Source organism: Hipposideros armiger, unplaced genomic scaffold (assembly GCF_001890085.2).
Source record: "Hipposideros armiger isolate ML-2016 unplaced genomic scaffold, ASM189008v1 scaffold_82, whole genome shotgun sequence".
NCBI lineage: Eukaryota > Metazoa > Chordata > Mammalia > Chiroptera > Hipposideridae > Hipposideros > Hipposideros armiger.
Genome location: NW_017731432.1, coordinates 4225154 through 4239640, shown reverse-complemented (window position 1 = coordinate 4239640; position 14487 = coordinate 4225154). Strand labels below are relative to the sequence as shown.

At 55.7% G+C, this 14487-nt stretch overlaps 3 protein-coding genes across 7 annotated transcripts; 1 reads left to right on the top strand and 2 right to left on the bottom strand.

Moving 5' to 3' along the window:
- Window positions 1-594: 594 nt before the first annotated feature.
- BTBD19 (BTB domain containing 19) lies at window positions 595-4860 on the bottom strand. Of its 3 annotated transcripts, XM_019643883.1 has the most exons (8): window positions 4408-4860; window positions 3019-3232; window positions 2875-2928; window positions 1571-1630; window positions 1403-1471; window positions 1194-1325; window positions 945-1070; window positions 595-814 (listed from the first exon to the last, which is right to left on the bottom strand). In XM_019643883.1, exons 1-8 carry the CDS (start codon window positions 4491-4493, stop codon window positions 680-682), a joined length of 876 nt encoding a protein of 291 aa, XP_019499428.1. In that variant the 5' UTR covers window positions 4494-4860; the 3' UTR covers window positions 595-679. The 3 variants fall into 3 exon arrangements, with proteins under 3 accessions (XP_019499428.1, XP_019499427.1, XP_019499429.1); XM_019643882.1 differs by lacking the exon at window positions 4408-4860 and having other exon boundaries at window positions 3019-3379; XM_019643884.1 differs by lacking the exons at window positions 945-1070; window positions 4408-4860 and having other exon boundaries at window positions 3019-3379.
- Window positions 4861-5894: 1034 nt separating this feature from the next.
- On the top strand, window positions 5895-7259 carry DYNLT4 (dynein light chain Tctex-type 4). 3 transcript variants are annotated; one of them, XM_019643676.1, is made up of 3 exons: window positions 5895-5949; window positions 6396-6467; window positions 6576-7259. In XM_019643676.1, the coding sequence occupies exon 3, from the start codon at window positions 6580-6582 to the stop codon at window positions 7237-7239; it is 660 nt and encodes a 219-aa protein (XP_019499221.1). In that variant the 5' UTR covers window positions 5895-5949; window positions 6396-6467; window positions 6576-6579; the 3' UTR covers window positions 7240-7259. The 3 variants fall into 3 exon arrangements, with proteins under 3 accessions (XP_019499221.1, XP_019499219.1, XP_019499220.1); XM_019643674.1 differs by having other exon boundaries at window positions 5909-6115; XM_019643675.1 differs by having other exon boundaries at window positions 5909-6115; window positions 6569-7259.
- On the bottom strand, window positions 7247-12658 carry PLK3 (polo like kinase 3). Its single transcript, XM_019643673.1, has 15 exons — window positions 11894-12658; window positions 11630-11737; window positions 11421-11537; window positions 11155-11284; window positions 10988-11075; window positions 10261-10356; window positions 9973-10171; window positions 9730-9856; window positions 9429-9520; window positions 9095-9188; window positions 8874-8957; window positions 8442-8604; window positions 8166-8295; window positions 7891-8004; window positions 7247-7782 (listed from the first exon to the last, which is right to left on the bottom strand). The coding sequence occupies exons 1-15, from the start codon at window positions 12257-12259 to the stop codon at window positions 7591-7593; spliced, it is 2100 nt and encodes a 699-aa protein (XP_019499218.1). The 5' UTR covers window positions 12260-12658; the 3' UTR covers window positions 7247-7590.
- Between the last annotated feature and the right edge of the window lie 1829 nt (window positions 12659-14487).

Genomic DNA, 14487 nt, shown 5'->3' with positions numbered 1-14487 from the left:
CCTATTTTTGCGTGGCATATTCTGCTACCCTTCAGTCTCTTAGAAGGTACAGTAGGCGCCACGGGAGGCAGCTGTGAGGAAGAGGAATAAGGCCAGGATGAGATTCAGGTTTCTGGCTTGGGCACCCACAGAGATGAGACACGATGGGGTCAGAACTGGGGGAAGGTCCTGAAACTAATGTAAGATAAAAATAAAAAATAAATAGAAGTAAAAACAAACAAAAAAGAACTGGAGAAAGATGAGGAAGCTCAATTTTGAACTGAGTCTGAGGGGTGTGGGGGGCACGTAGAGAGCGATCTCCAGCAGGCAGGTCTGGAACTAAAGGGGGCTGAGCTGAAAAGCGATGCGGTGGTTAGAAGAGTAAACGAGACGGGTGGGCGTGCCCAGGTACCGGGGAGGAGCGACAGGATAGGGCGCGAGGAAAATCACTTTTGGTTTCTGCGGCGGCCAAGGGACTAGGCCCAGCCCAAGCCCACGCCCCTCTTTCCTCTCCCTCCCGCCCTCCCCTCCTCCTAGGCCCCACCCGCAGGGAGAGGCGCTCCGCCCGCAGCGGTTCTTCCCGCGCCGGGCTCGCCCAGCATGCTGGGAGCGGAAGCGCCCTCCGAGCGCCGAGCGCCGAGCACGTCGGGAAGTGTAGTTTGAGACAGCCCCAGAATTCCTCGTGAGACGTGGCCTTTGGTCACTTAAAGGGCAAGTCCAGAAAGCGGTGATGCTCCCGGGGCAGGGTGCCCCTCCGGCGCCGGCACGGGGCATCCCGGGCCGCATCCCCTCTCCGCAGAGCATGGCACTTCCACGCCTCCACAATCTGCTCCACCTGCAGGGGAAGGCCGGTCACCGCGGAGTCCCGCGGTGCCCCCCTCACCCCGCAGACCCTGGGCCGCGCCTCTCCCCACGCCTTTCTCCCACGCTGCTGAGTGAATCAACCTAGTTCCTCGCGTCCGCACCGGGATGAGCGGCTCCCGCCGGTTCTGCTCTTCCAGGGCGCTCAGCTCCGCCGGGGCCAGCAAAGCCAGTCTCAGCTCCCGCACCACCGGGGCCGCTACCTCGGCCACAGGCCGCTCCAGCACCGCCTGCGAACGCCAGCCCTGAGCCCGGGAGGGCGGGGGCACCTGGCCCGCTGCCCACTCGCCGGGTTTTTGCGGCCCGAGACTCCTTCAGCACCCCCACCCCGCGCTCCCCTTAGTTCGGCTCACCGCGCCCACGCGCGCCCAGCTCCGGGCCGCCAGGACTAGTTCAGCCTCGTCCACGCAGAGGTTGTCACTGCGCAACAGGGGCAGCAACGCGGGCGCCGACAGCTCCAGGAAGCCGCGGGTCCGGAGCGTCTCCTGTGGGTCCGAGAATGGGTCAGGGAGGAGCAGAATGAGGTGTATGGAGTTGGGAGTATGAAAATGGGGAGCTATACCTGGCTATGGGCCTCTATGAAGGCTATGCAATGCTCCTGCAATGGTCCCAGGCCAAAGGTTACGGCTACCTGAGAGCAGAATGAGGGAGATCAAATTGGAGACTGGAGAGGCCATGTAGCACAGCTCTGCACACCAGGAACTACCTGCCAGGGTCCAGCAACACCCACCTGCAGGGCCTCACAAACCAGCTCCACATCCAGCACTTTCACCACAAACTCCAGGCATAGCTGGGAACAGAAATGAATGTGGGTTGTGCTGAGGTGTCTTTGGTTCCCCCTCTCCCCCACTCCAACCTGGAAGCAGTGAGTATGCTTGGAGCAGTCAGCCACCCAGGCTCCTAGCAACCCCAGGCCCATCAGGCAGATAATCACCAGGGCCTGAGACTTGGCAAACCTGGAGGGAATAGGGATTAGCAAAGCCAAGCCCAGCAGCCTACCTTCTAGCACATTACCCACTAATCAGACTAGATAAGAGCCATGCAAAAATTCCACTCTCCCTTTCACTTAGGACAATTATCTTCATCTATTTGTTCCCCTCTTGACTCAAAGACACTCAAAAACAAAGACTTTGGTTTTAACCAGAAACTTGAATTTCATCCATGACAGGTCCTACTCATCCTCACATCCAGGAAAGCACTGGGTCATGCCAGTTCCACTTCTATCAAAGCAATAAAGTGCTCCCTTGGGCTTACACTGCCACCGTCATCCCTATAGGACTAGTGAGCTCTTCTCATCACTCTCAATCCCTTCTCCCCTTAGCTTCCAAATCCTTACTCCCTTACCCAAAACCTCCACTGAATCTCCACTACCCTCTGGGTAAAAGAAGTCCAAATTCTTGAAAGTCCTGTGTGAACCAGCCCCTGGCACCTCTCCAATCTCATCTCTCCTTCACCTCCTCTCACACTCAGTCCAGCCACACTAAATGTCTCACCAGCTCCATTTGTGCCTCTGTGACTAGAATGTCATCTTTCCACTCCCCCTCTGAACAAACTACTACCTGTTCTACCGGATCCAATACAAATGTTTTCTTCCCCAGAAAGTCTTCCCTTCCTCTCTCTCTGGTGATGAGACTAGAGATCCTTCATACAGTCTCAGCACCATTTACCCTCACCTATCACACTTCTTATGCCACAGGGTTAAGCGAGGTCAAGTTGGAGGCTGGAGAGACAATGTAGCCCAGCCCTCCACACAGGGGAGTTTTTATGTGTCTATCTGTCTTTGAAGAACAAGGATCGAAGCTGTCCTATTTTTGTATCTACAGCACCAGCCATAAACACTCCATATGAGCCCACAGCACACACAGAGCATACACGTATCCTTTTGCACATAGGTTCACATAAATGCCTATTACATAGATATCCATATTTGTTCTGTATTGGTACATGTTCCTCTCCAAGACTATGTGAAGCAGGATATGAGCTGAGCGCATAGAGGCAAGGGAAACAAAACAGGGCCCTGCCACATAAACCCACCTCTCTCAGTTCCTCCAGCCCATACTCCACAGCTGCTGTCAGCACCTCCAGCACCTGCAAAGTGGGTGGTTGGAGTGGAAGGGCATTTCCTCTGCCCCTCAGCCCACTCCCTCTCCCACCTAGATCCCTGCCCAGTGGGCTTACAGAGTGGCGCTGCAGCTTGATACTGTTGGTGTACAAGAACTCCAACACTGCCAGGAAGGCCTCAGCTGGCACAGTGCTTAGCACCACAGGACTAGGCACCCCAGGGCCTGGCTCCTGGCCCAGAAGTCGCTGGAAAAAGTTGCATCTACAGGCCAACAAGCACCGGTGGGCAAACACCTCCTGCCGCTCTTGACCGACCACAAAGCGAACATCACTGTGGGAGAGAGGGGCAGAGAACCAGGGGAGAAGAGGCCCAAGTCTAGGGTGCAACTCCAGGCTTTGCCCACTCTGGGCCTTTATTTCCATATAAGAGACAGGGCTTAGTCCTTCTGACTGAAGGTCTGGGGCATACAGGCCTGGGTTCTAGTCACAGCTCCAACCTATGGTACCTCAGGCAAGTGAATTTCTACCTTTGAATCTCAGGTTTCTCTTCCATGAAATGGGACAGTAATCGCAAACTCTCAGATCTTGGAGGAGGTGGCTACGCTTAATCACTGAGGGGGCACCAGGGCTGATGCAAGATTGATCCCACATACTCCTCTCCTCCCCAGCCTGAGTCTTGGGGGAAGGGAAGCTCTTCTTGGCTCCTCCTCCACAGACTGCAAACTCAGCTTTCTCAGCCTCCTCCAGGCAGGAGGCGGTGGGAGGATGGGGGTGCAGAGTGCACTGGCTGCAAATAGACACTGCAGTGATACATCAAGAGGCCAGACCACATTTTCCATCTTCATGATCACTTCCGGCCGCAGCCTCTGGGCCTCTAACAACACAGTGGGTAGGAGGCATGAAATGACGCTTGAGCTTCCTGGAGGCTCCTAGTTCCCAGTCCAAGGCTTGGGTTCCCACGATTCAGACCAGACTGTGATCCCCAAAGCAATAGGGTTATGAGAGTCACCAAGTGAAGAAAACAGCTGCTTTCTAGTTCTCCCAAACAATCCTGCCCCCCATACTCTGTCCCTGGTTTCAGACACCACTTGCATCTTAAACCACTTCCTGTCTGAAACTGGCTCAATCCTTTGAGCTCTGTTCCTCTTGTGAATCCCGTTTCCAGAACATGGTCATCTGCTCCTCTGCCTCCTCAAAGAGGGATTCAAGTTACATCCCACCGCTCAGAGTCCAGGGGGCTGAAGGCTCTTCCCTGCCAGGAGCCCAAGATCCAGAAAAGGAAGGCCTTGGCCTGAGGTCCAGCCTCCACTGCCCTCCACCTCTGGCTCTCAAGATATCATGGACCCTGAGTAACCAGTAGCCAAGCTCTACACTTGACTTCCCCAGACTGAGTTCAGCAAAAGGGTCAAGCCCTAATTCCCTGCCTCTTCTGTACCCAGGGCTTCCTCAGAGTCATGAGGCACAGCAAAGCCAGCTATCAAAACCCAGACAGTGCCCACCCCTCACCTGTACAGGCGATTGTTGACGAGGCTTCGGAGTGCTGTGGAAAAGGGCTCAGCCTCCCCGTGCACAACCAGTCCTGGGGTCTCCATGGGTGGGGTGGGGCAGGGGAGGAAGCGGATGGAACAGCCTAGTAGGCCTGTTGTCTGTTGATATGTGGGAGGCAGTAGGTGGGAAGAAGCAGGAGGCCTAGCCAGGTCCTACAGCTGGTGAGGAGACTAGAAAGGCCTGAGAGGGAGGGGCAGGAGCTTGGGAGGCCTGTTTACTGAGAAGTTAAAGTTTAGGGATGGGGCACAAGAGGCCCAGTTCCCTGAAGAAGGCATCAGAGGCTGGTGGAAGAGGCCAGAGGCTGGGCTTGGGGACGAGGACTCAGGGAGGTGACCAAGAGAGGCCAAGGTGGAGCTAACCAGACAGGGGGAGGAGAGGCTGGCTGCAGATGAGGCCCCAACTGGGATCCTGCCCAGGCAGTGGCTGGGGTGGGAAGCCTGTGGGTTTCCACAGAAACTGGAGTCAGGCCTAAGGAGGCCCCGCCCACCTCCCACAGGCCCAGGGAAAACTTCAGACCTCAGAGGGGCCCTAAGCAGAGTCTGAGTGTCTTAGCACCCTGGCCCTGACCTCTCTGAGTTCAGAGTTCAAACTCCCTGCCCCTCCCACCCCCCTCACCCACATGCACACAGGATCAGGATCAGGTTAGCCAAGCCTGGGGAACCCCACTCAGCAGGGAAAGCCCTCACCCCCATGGACAGTTTTCAGGCCCCAAATAAGGCTTGTTTGGGAGAAGGCAGTCCTATCCCTCCCAGAGGGGTCAGGTGAGGTGTCAGCTCTGATGGAGGAGTCATGGCCTCTGGCATCCCTGAAATGCAACACAAGAGGTGTGGCTAGCTAGGGACAAGCCCGAGTGCTTGGGTCAGCAAGGGTCAGGAGGCTGGATGTCCAGTCCAGAGTGTGAGCTCACAGCTTCTCACCCCTCCCTCCCCTTCGCTAAGGCAGCCCTGAGCTAAGGAAGTCAGCCAAGCCCCACCCTAGCTCTGCTCAGGGAGCGGAAATGTTTGTCCTTGTTTCGACTGATGGGGAGATGACAGTCATCAAGTCATGACGTGCTCCTTACTGTGGGCCAGGATCCTGATTCCTGAGTAGCCACCCACGCAGCCTCAAGGTCTCCCCATATCCCAGGCCTCTGCAACTTGCTCAAAAATGAAGAGTGAAGAGCAAGGGGAAAAATGGACAGTGGCTTAAGAGCCCTGGGGCAGGGACACCTTTCTGACTAGAGCCCATCTCTACAACTGCTCCCTCAGTTGTTCTTCTAATGGTAGCATGCCCTTGGGCTCTAAGCCCCTGTTGTTCCCTCTCCCCTGATGACTCAGGCACCCTGTACTCAGTACATACTCTCAGTAGTAACACTCCCAGGTTAAGCCAGAGCCAGGACTGGATGGAGGGAACCAGAAAGGGAGGAGTGCTTGCCCAGCAACCCATGGCAACTCCACAACACACCTCCAGGTCAGACCAGCCAGGAAAGGGCTGTGAGCGCTCAGAGGTCAAAGACTGCAGGTGATTCAGGGGTGCCTGTGGGAGTTTCGGGAGAGGGCTACCATCATAGAGCCGATTCTGAAAGTAGGGCCACAGTCTGAAAACAGAGGATGGAAGGAGCTTCCCAAGTCACCTGCCCCCAGCCTCAGTCAGTTGTGGGATTTTGTGCCAGCCATTTTAGGAGCAGGTAAGGGTGGAAGATAACTGGATTCAATACCCACAGGGCTAGAAGGACCTCTGGGGTTGGAGCTGGGTCTGTCTGTCCCTCCTTCTGGTTATGGACCGGAGGCACCACTGTCTAGGCAAAGGGCAGATATATCTCCCCCTTCTGCCAGCAGTGAGGTAGGAGGGAGGAAAGCTCGTTGAGCTCACCTCCACAGTGCCCAGTGGAAAGTGAAGCTCAGGGGGCAGGGACCAGCCCAAGATGATAGTCTGAGCAGCACCTCTTCCCTTTATGTCCCAAACAGCCCTTAACCCTCTAAGAACCTAGGAATCCACACAGCCCTGGGCTACTTGATTCACCTATCTCAAAAACACAGGTAAGAAGGGGCTAAGGGGTAAAAAAACCCTATCACCAAGAAACTGGGTGGTGTACAAAGATGGCCAGTGAGGGCCCCCTGTCCAAGAGTGGGTCTTCCAACTGGCAGGTCCATGGCTGGTAGGCCTGTGCCCCCCGGACGTCAGGAGGAGGAGACTGCCAAAGACCTCGGGCTGAAACTATCGCCGGTGCGGCCTCCAGGCCGCCTGCCCAGCATTGATGAGGCCCGACAAGCAGGTCTGGGCCCAGCTTCTCGCCGTGGCTCCATGCTGGGCTTGGCCTTATCCTTTTCCCGCCGCAATTCGTTGGCCGGACCAGGGGTGGGTCCTGGGGGTCGGCGACCGTCCCTGGGCCCAGTGCCCCCTTTAGGTTCACGGGTCAGCTTCTCGGGGCTGCCCCTGGTGCCCAGCCGGCGGATGGAGCCCTCGTATCGCATGGAGCCGGCACCTGGGGAGCGCTGGGAGGCCGAGAGAGCACAACGTGCCTTGGAAGAGGCGCTGGCCGCAGGGCTGCAGGACATATGCTACTCTGGCACCGAGGCCGGGCCACTAGCGCGGCAGCTGTGCGAGCTGGTGCACGTGCGCCTGCGTGAGCTCAGCCCGCCACGCTACAAACTGGTGTGCAGTGTGGTGCTGGGGCCGCGCATTGGCCAGGGTGTGCATGTCGTCAGTCGCGCGCTCTGGGACGTAGCGTGCGACGGCCTGGCCTCCGCCACCTTCACCAACGCCTCGCTTTTTGCAGTGGCCACGGTCCACTGGCTCTACTGTGAGTGATGAGGCCTCCAAGTTCTGCAAAATGGTTTATTAACCCAGGAGATGGCTCTCCCTAGGGCATACATCCCAATAAATATATGTCTGTCAATAAATAAAAGTGGTCCATAAATAACGCCCCCTAGCTGGGGGCTAAGGCTCAGGCTTTTCTTGGAGAAGGAGTAGGAGGCAGCTAGGACAAGGCCGACTCCAACCTCAGTAAAGCTGGTCCCTGATTCCCTGGGGGATTAGGCCCAGAGCCCCCAGTGAGGCACCAAAGGGACAGGGAGGGCCACAGAGGCAAGGGCTAGAGCCTTACAGGCACAGACATCAGGCCTGAGGGCTTGGGTCATAGCCGGCTCTGCAGGCTGGGGCCTACGCTGAGCAGCGGTCCCGGAGTAGGCGCAGAGTATAGCGGAGCCGCTGTCGTAGGTCTGGGGAGCAGCCCAGCTGCCGAAGGTGGGAAGCGAGGTAAGTACAAGCGCTACGGTTGCGGGCCACAAAAGTCACCAGGAGGGGCTCCCAGCCACTGAGGATCAGCTTGGTGTGGTCTTCATAGAAGTTCACCTATGCACAGGAGGGTGGCACTGATCAGGGCGGAGGACCCAGGTCCAATTTCCTCCCCAGCACCCTGGGCCTCCCAGACCTTCCCCCAACTCCAGGAGCAGCTCTTACCTGGACAGTGCCATCACTAAACAGCATGAGTAGGGCCTGATCAGTTTTGACCCACTGCAGCAGGAGTGGGGGAACAGGAACCTCCACTTCTTCCACACTGGGCAGATCTCCACCCTGGGAGTAGGGACAGGTCACTTGCCTGACATGATTCAGGCCCCTCCCCATTGATATCGCCCTTAGAGGTTCAGTCTTTAGCCTTGATCCCCCCAGCAAAGGGGAATAGAAAAGGACCAGATTGTGTTTGTCTTCAATGTGCCCCACCCCAGTCCACATACCTTCATGAGGCGCTGCTCCATGTAGGAGGCAAAATACCGCAAGATGCCCAACTGAGGCTGCAGGGCCCGAGGTACAGCACCCACAGAGAAGAAGAAGTGCTTTGTGCTGGTTGGGTTGTAGTGCACAGTCCTGGAGGAGAGACAGAGGTCAGAGGGATCCCTGCACTGTTGCCCCTCTCCTGAGACCCCAGGCCCCCTAGCCCAGGGGCACACACCAAGGTGCAGCCCTTCTGGGTACAATGGCTTGGTTACAAAGCATTCCATAACAGCACTTACTTTCTGTTGGCCGACAGGGCCATGTGCGTGCCATTGTTGAAGAGCACAGCCACACGGCTGCTGGACAGCTGATACCCAAAGCCAAACTTGTTTGAGTAGTCAACCCACTTGCTGACCCACACCAGAGGTTCTGGCTGTGCCAGGGGAGCTGGGTTCTGTTCCGCTGTCATGGGAAAGGAAGGAATAAGAACATGTTCCTGGGGCGGCCAGTTAGCTCAGCTAGTTAGAGCGCAGTGCTCATAACACCAAAGTTACTGGTTCGATCCCCGCATGGGCCACTGAGCTGTGCCCTCCACAACTAGATTGAAACAACTACTTGACTTAGAGCTGATGGGTCCTGGAAAAACACTATGTATAAAGAACATGTTCCTGGCCTCCCAGGCCAAGAACTCCTACCACCATTCATTCACATGTACCAGACACCAACTTTACCTGGGGGCATGAAGGCCAGACAGTTTCTCAGAGCACAGAGGGCTGACTCCACCACTGTGGCCACAGTCAGGCCTTCTTCAAACCCTGAAGGGAACAGGGGAATCAGAATTAGGCATTAGTCCCCCAGGACCCAGGCCATGTCCCTCTGCCCACTCCTTCTCTCTGGAACGTGGTTTCAGACCCAGCAACCTCTAGCACCTCTCATACTCCTGGCTGCTCACCATCTCCACTGCTTGCCAGTGTCCCACGGGGTGAGCTGTCTTCAGGTGCTGTCTCTACCAGGCTGAGGGGGGCTGGACAAGAAGCTACTGGAACCTGGAGGGTTGGGTAGGGGGACCGAGTGAAATTAGGGAAGGCCCCTAAATTCAAATCCTTGAAAGTCCGTGGCCCAGCCCTGCCCTGGCACCTAGGGCACCCCAGGTCAACCCCGCCTGGTTAATGAGACACAGCCAATTAGGCCACCATGAGTTAGATGCTTCACCAGTCTCTTTTATCCCAAGCTTCCCACAGCTGCTAGGGTGAGTCAGGGGCACACTGCCCACGTGAGCACCTCACCTCAGGCCTGGCATCCTGATGGCCAATGGATGTCCGAGTGAGGCCGCTCACCAAACAGGAGACATCATCCTGCTCCTCTGGATGGTGCTTACCTGGATGGGAACAGATATAGTCCTCAGTATCCTACCCAGCCCCACCCCTCCTGCTTCCCATAGGTATAATACAGATGGATATATCCAAGTGCCTGTATAACACACGCTCTCCCCAGGGGCTCACAGGCACTCACACTCACGTTCCCTCAATGTATGTAACAAGTCCCCCTGCCGCTCTATACCCTCAAAACCTGGTATCCCAGACTCACTCTTGTTCTTCTTCCTGCCAAAGAGGCTCTTGGTAACTTTGACAAACAGAATCCTAGCTGGATTAAGGGGTATCAGGTCTGGGACTGTCACACAGCTGCTGACAGGGAGCCGGTCGGGGGTGTAGCCCTGAGGAGTGGAACCATGTGAGCAGAAAAGAGAGGCCCCAGGGGTCCTGTCACCTACCCCCATTCAATCCCCTGGGAATGTACAAACTGGACTTAGGTGTCTGGTGAGCCACAGACCTTGGCAAAAAAGTCATGGCGCAGAATCTGGTCAATTGAGGGGCGGTCCTGGGGTGAGGCTCTAAGGATGGTGGCCAGCAGCTGTCGGGCAGGCAGTGAGAGGCTGGCAGGCAGCGTGTAGTGAACCTGTTTGATACAGCGGTACGTCTCCTTCAGGTCGACTGTCTCAAAGGGGGGGCTCCCACATAACAGTGTGTACCTGTGGGGCAGAAATAAGAAGTCAGGAGTAAAGTGGAAAGTATGCCCCACCCATACACCCATCTGTGTGCAGATAACCCTGGGACTCACATGACACAGCCCAGGGACCACACATCTGCCTCAGGGCCATGGCCCTGTCTCTGCAGCACTTCTGGAGCCACATAGTTAGGGGTACCACAGATGGTCCTAAAAAGGGGTAGGGAGGAGGAGAGGGGAAGGTTTAGCTCCAGCCCAGCTGCCCAACCCCCATCCCTACCCCCACTGTGAGTCCAGACAAAGCAGCTGCCTGTCACCAAAGGCCAGAGAACTCCTGCTTGTCCTGGGACAATGGATGCTGGGGATGTCAGCTGAGTCCCCGCCCACCCGCCTGGCCCAGCTGCTCAGCTGCTCTATAGGACAGGGGGAGGCCCTAACCCCCAACCCGGCTCTCTCCTCCAGGGTCAGCAGAGGGTCCATCACTGATCCCTTTCTCCTTCCCCACTCCCGTCTGTCAGACACTCATACAGGCTGTCACCTCCTATGGTCTGTGCCACACACACACCAATACCAGCTGTCACACCCCCATAAACATTCATCTGCCACACGTTATCTGTGTCACTCACACCAAATTATGGCCACAGTAGGGTCTCCTTTCCACAAGTCCCGGTAACCCAGACTGCCACCTTTACCTTCACATACAAGCAGCCCATCATCTCTTCCCCGTCACACACACACACACACACACACACACACACACACACACACGGCAGTCATCATGCTTCCCACATATATACTGTCTGTCACACAGGCTGTGGCCTCCCCTCCCTTAAATACTCACTTCTTCCTAAGTTCTGGGGGCTCCAACCGGGTAGCAAGCCCAAAATCCCCCATCTTCAGTTCCATATCCTCAGTGATAAAAAAATTTCCTGGGCGGGGGTAGAGATGTGTCAGACTCCTTTCTGCCTCCCCACCCCCACCCCCATCCTGTTGACCCAGGAGTCTCACCTAGTTTGAGGTCTCGGTGCAAGATGCCTCGCTGGTGCAAATATTTGAGTCCGGAAAGGATCTGTCGCAGGTAGTAGCGCACCTCTGGTTCCAACAAGGTGTGCCGGGCCTTCCAGATGTGGGCCAGGGACTGCAGAGAGCCACTGCCTCAGCCCCTGGTCTACCCTCCCTGACCCTCCCCCTCCATCTGTGCTCTTATGAAGAAGAGACAGGACTCCAGCTTTAGGTCTTAAGGTCCCCTTTCTTCCCCTATCACCATCTCTCACCTTTCGGCTGCAGAGCTCCAGGAAAATGTATATGTTGTCAGCATCTTCAAAGTGGTGCGAGAAACGCACGATGTGGCGGTGCTGCAGGCCGCGGTGCAGCTCAATCTCGTTTAGGATCTGCAATGGCGAGCGGGTTTGACATCCTTCAAGGGCTCCCGTGCCACGGTCCCCACCCCACCCTCATCCGCCGGGACTGGGCCCGAGCCCACCTTCTCGCGTTGATGCGGCTTGGTGATGCGGCTCTGAGAGATGACTTTGACCGCGTAGGCGTTGCCGGTCTCTGTGTCAGTGGCCTCGTAGCAACGGGCGAAGCCCCCCTAACAGGAGGAGGCATCAGGTAGGGTGCTCCAAGGCAGGCAGGATCTGGCCCCCAGACGTCCCCTCGCCGAGGACAAGCGCCCCTCCATGACCCGCGCGGGCAAAAAGGCTAGCAAGGGCGCCTCTCCACCCTCTCTAGCAACACCCCAGCTCACCTTGCCCAAAAGGCGTCCTTTGAAGTAGGTGCGGCCGCTGCACGGGTCCGTGATGAGGCGTCCGGGATCCCGCGCCGGCGGCCCGGCCATCGTCTCTAGCTCAAGTCCCGGCGTGGCACTCGGAGGCGGCCCGGGCCCGGCGTGGGGCGCGGGCGGAGCGGCCGCTCGCGGGAAGGGGCGCGGGGACAGCATGCCGGCAGCCGGCTCCATGCGGATGGTGTTTCGCAGCGCGGGCCGGGGGTTTTCTAGGTTCCGCCCGGCCAGGCCGGGCGTGGCGCTGCCGGGATTTGCTACGCTGCGCTCGCGCCCAAGGGAGCCCGGCGTTTTTATCAATGAATGCTTGCCTCCTCTCCGGCGTCTCGTCATTAAGAGCCCGCCCCCTTCCTGGCAGCGAGTCACCGAGAAGCCACGCTCCTCCTTCAAGCCTTACATCATCATCAAGAAGCTCCTCCTCCCATCCAACTCACCCCGAGGCCCAGCCTCCTGCTCACGCCTTAAAGACGCAGTCATAGTGCCAGTCACCATACGGATTCCGCCAGGATGAGTGGGCCCAGACGTTCCTCCGTCCCCCGCTCCCATGACTGGGTGCGCACTTCTTTCCCAACCTAGGGTTATGCTGAACTCCTAGTGAGTGCTGGGCATCTGAGGAGTCTCCCAGCAACTAGGTGGACCACAGTCCCAGCTGGTAAGGGAAAGGCAGGGGCGGCGCTCGCCTTCACCCGGGCGCGTCACCAACACGGCCTTTTAAGTGCCAGACTACCGCTAGTCCCACGTCCTCGGCCAGGCTCAGCCCAGTGCTGCCCCCTTTAGGGCCTGAGAGGATTGCACATTCCCAAACCGTGCCTGGCTTGCGGGGGAGAGGGGGGAGAAGGGAGAGTGGGAGAGCGGGGCGGGACCGGGGCTGCCATGCTGCGCTTTGGGATCAAACAGAGGCTGGCAATCAAGGCTTTTAAACCGTGTGCCACATATTTTGCTACCCCCTTTCACACTCACGGGGCATATCTCAGGTTCTGGTGGGGTCCGCTGTACCCTTTCCTTGAAAACACCCACTGCCCTGAGTCAAAAGCCAGAGGCCAGAAAGTGAAAAATGGGAATTGGATTTTCCCAGATCTAGTAATGGACAATCGGAGGCCATCAGTCCAGATGCCATCTGGACCCCTAGAACCCTGCTCCCTGCCCACCCTTCCCAAGGGCCAGAGAGAGATGGGGTCTTAACCACTGTGGAGTGTTTGTCCCAGGACCACAAGTCTCCTCCTGGTCTTCTCCTTACCTCTCTGCCCTCTATACATTCCCAGCATTTCTTAAGCCATTCAGTCCTCAGAGATTTCTTGAGAGCTCCTGCTAAGTGCCCAGCACTGTGTGAATAAAACTGGTCAAGGTTGGGCCGGCTGAGTGGCTCAGTTGGTTAAGAGCTCGCTCAAGAGTTTGAGCTCTGAGCAACAGTGGTTCGAGTCAGCCCGAGCTGAGCAGCCGTGAGCTGCCAACAGGTGGCGGGATGGCTCAGCTAAAAAAAAAAAAAAAAAAAAAAAAAAAAAAAAAAAAAAAAAAAACTGGTCAAGGTTGCAGTCCCCTTTAATTTACAATCTGCTTGATGGAAACATAAAATAGGCAAATACATAAACAAGTTAATTGCAGGCTGTGAAAAGTGCGATGAAGGAAGTAAACAGAAGAGTAACCAAAGAGCTTACTTTAGAAAGAGTAATCAGGAAAAGTCAACAAATATTTGTTGAGTACCAATTCCTATCATTTTTATCTCCCAAGTATCTCTGAAATCAATCCATTTCGCACCAGCCTCCCTTCATACCCTAATCTTGGTCAATCTCTCTGGTTGGAATTATTACTGTAGCACCTTGCTGGTCTCACTGCCTTTAGTCTCATCTCCATTTCATCCTTCCTCCATATGTCCATCCCACCCAATCCCTCATCAGGCTCACAAGGGCCTGCTTCTCTAACCTTGCCCTTCACCGCCACTGAAGGGAGAACCAAAACAGCCTGAGATGTGGAGAAATACGAGTAGCTCAGATGAATAAAGGGGATGAGATGAGAGATGAGAGATGGGGGTGGGCAGGAAGGCCTTCAGTAACATACTTGCGAGTTTGGGTTTTATCCTACAGGTCAACAATTTTCCAGGAGGGAGATTGTAGTGGTAGGGCCAGAAAGGACAACTCCACAGGGGAAATGGGGCTGAGGCATATATAATTTGAAAATGCATATTTGACATTGTAATTTTATTTTGGAAAATAAAGCAAAATGTATTTATATTAGTTTGCTAGGTTTGCCATATCAAAATACCATAGACTAGAGGACTTAAACAACAGAAATTTATTTTCTCATAGTTCTGGAAGCTGGAAGTCCAAGATCAAGATATTCACAAAGTTAATTTCTTCTAAGGCCTCACTCTTGGTTTGTAGATGGCAGTCTTCTCCCTCTGACTTCACATATTTTTTTTCTGTGTCCTAATCTCTTCTTCTGATAAAGACAGCAGTCAGATCAGATTAGGGTCCTCCTAAAGGTCTCATTTTATTTTAATGACGTACCTCTTTAAAGGTCTTGTCTCCAAATACAGTCACATTCTAAGGTACTGGGGGTTAGGA

What these genes read in the sequence shown, in the direction of transcription:
- BTBD19 (XM_019643882.1), bottom strand. Translation starts at nt 3,324, where the DNA reads ATGGAAATAAAGGCCCAGAGTGGGCAAAGCCTGGAGTTGCACCCTAGA. An exon ending in TCATAGAGGCCCATAGCCAG is followed by an intron (nt 1,326 to 1,402) that starts GTATAGCTCCCC and finishes TCGGACCCACAG; the next exon opens with GAGACGCTCCGGACCCGCGG. An exon ending in GCTGGGCGCGCGTGGGCGCG is followed by an intron (nt 1,071 to 1,193) that starts GTGAGCCGAACT and finishes TGGCGTTCGCAG; the next exon opens with GCGGTGCTGGAGCGGCCTGT.
- DYNLT4 (XM_019643676.1), top strand. Translation starts at nt 6,580, where the DNA reads ATGGCTGGTAGGCCTGTGCCCCCCGGACGTCAGGAGGAGGAGACTGCC.
- PLK3 (XM_019643673.1), bottom strand. Translation starts at nt 12,259, where the DNA reads ATGACGAGACGCCGGAGAGGAGGCAAGCATTCATTGATAAAAACGCCG. An exon ending in ACTGGCAAGCAGTGGAGATG is followed by an intron (nt 8,958 to 9,094) that starts GTGAGCAGCCAG and finishes TGTTCCCTTCAG; the next exon opens with GGTTTGAAGAAGGCCTGACT. An exon ending in GCCCTGTCGGCCAACAGAAA is followed by an intron (nt 8,296 to 8,441) that starts GTAAGTGCTGTT and finishes TCTCTCCTCCAG; the next exon opens with GACTGTGCACTACAACCCAA.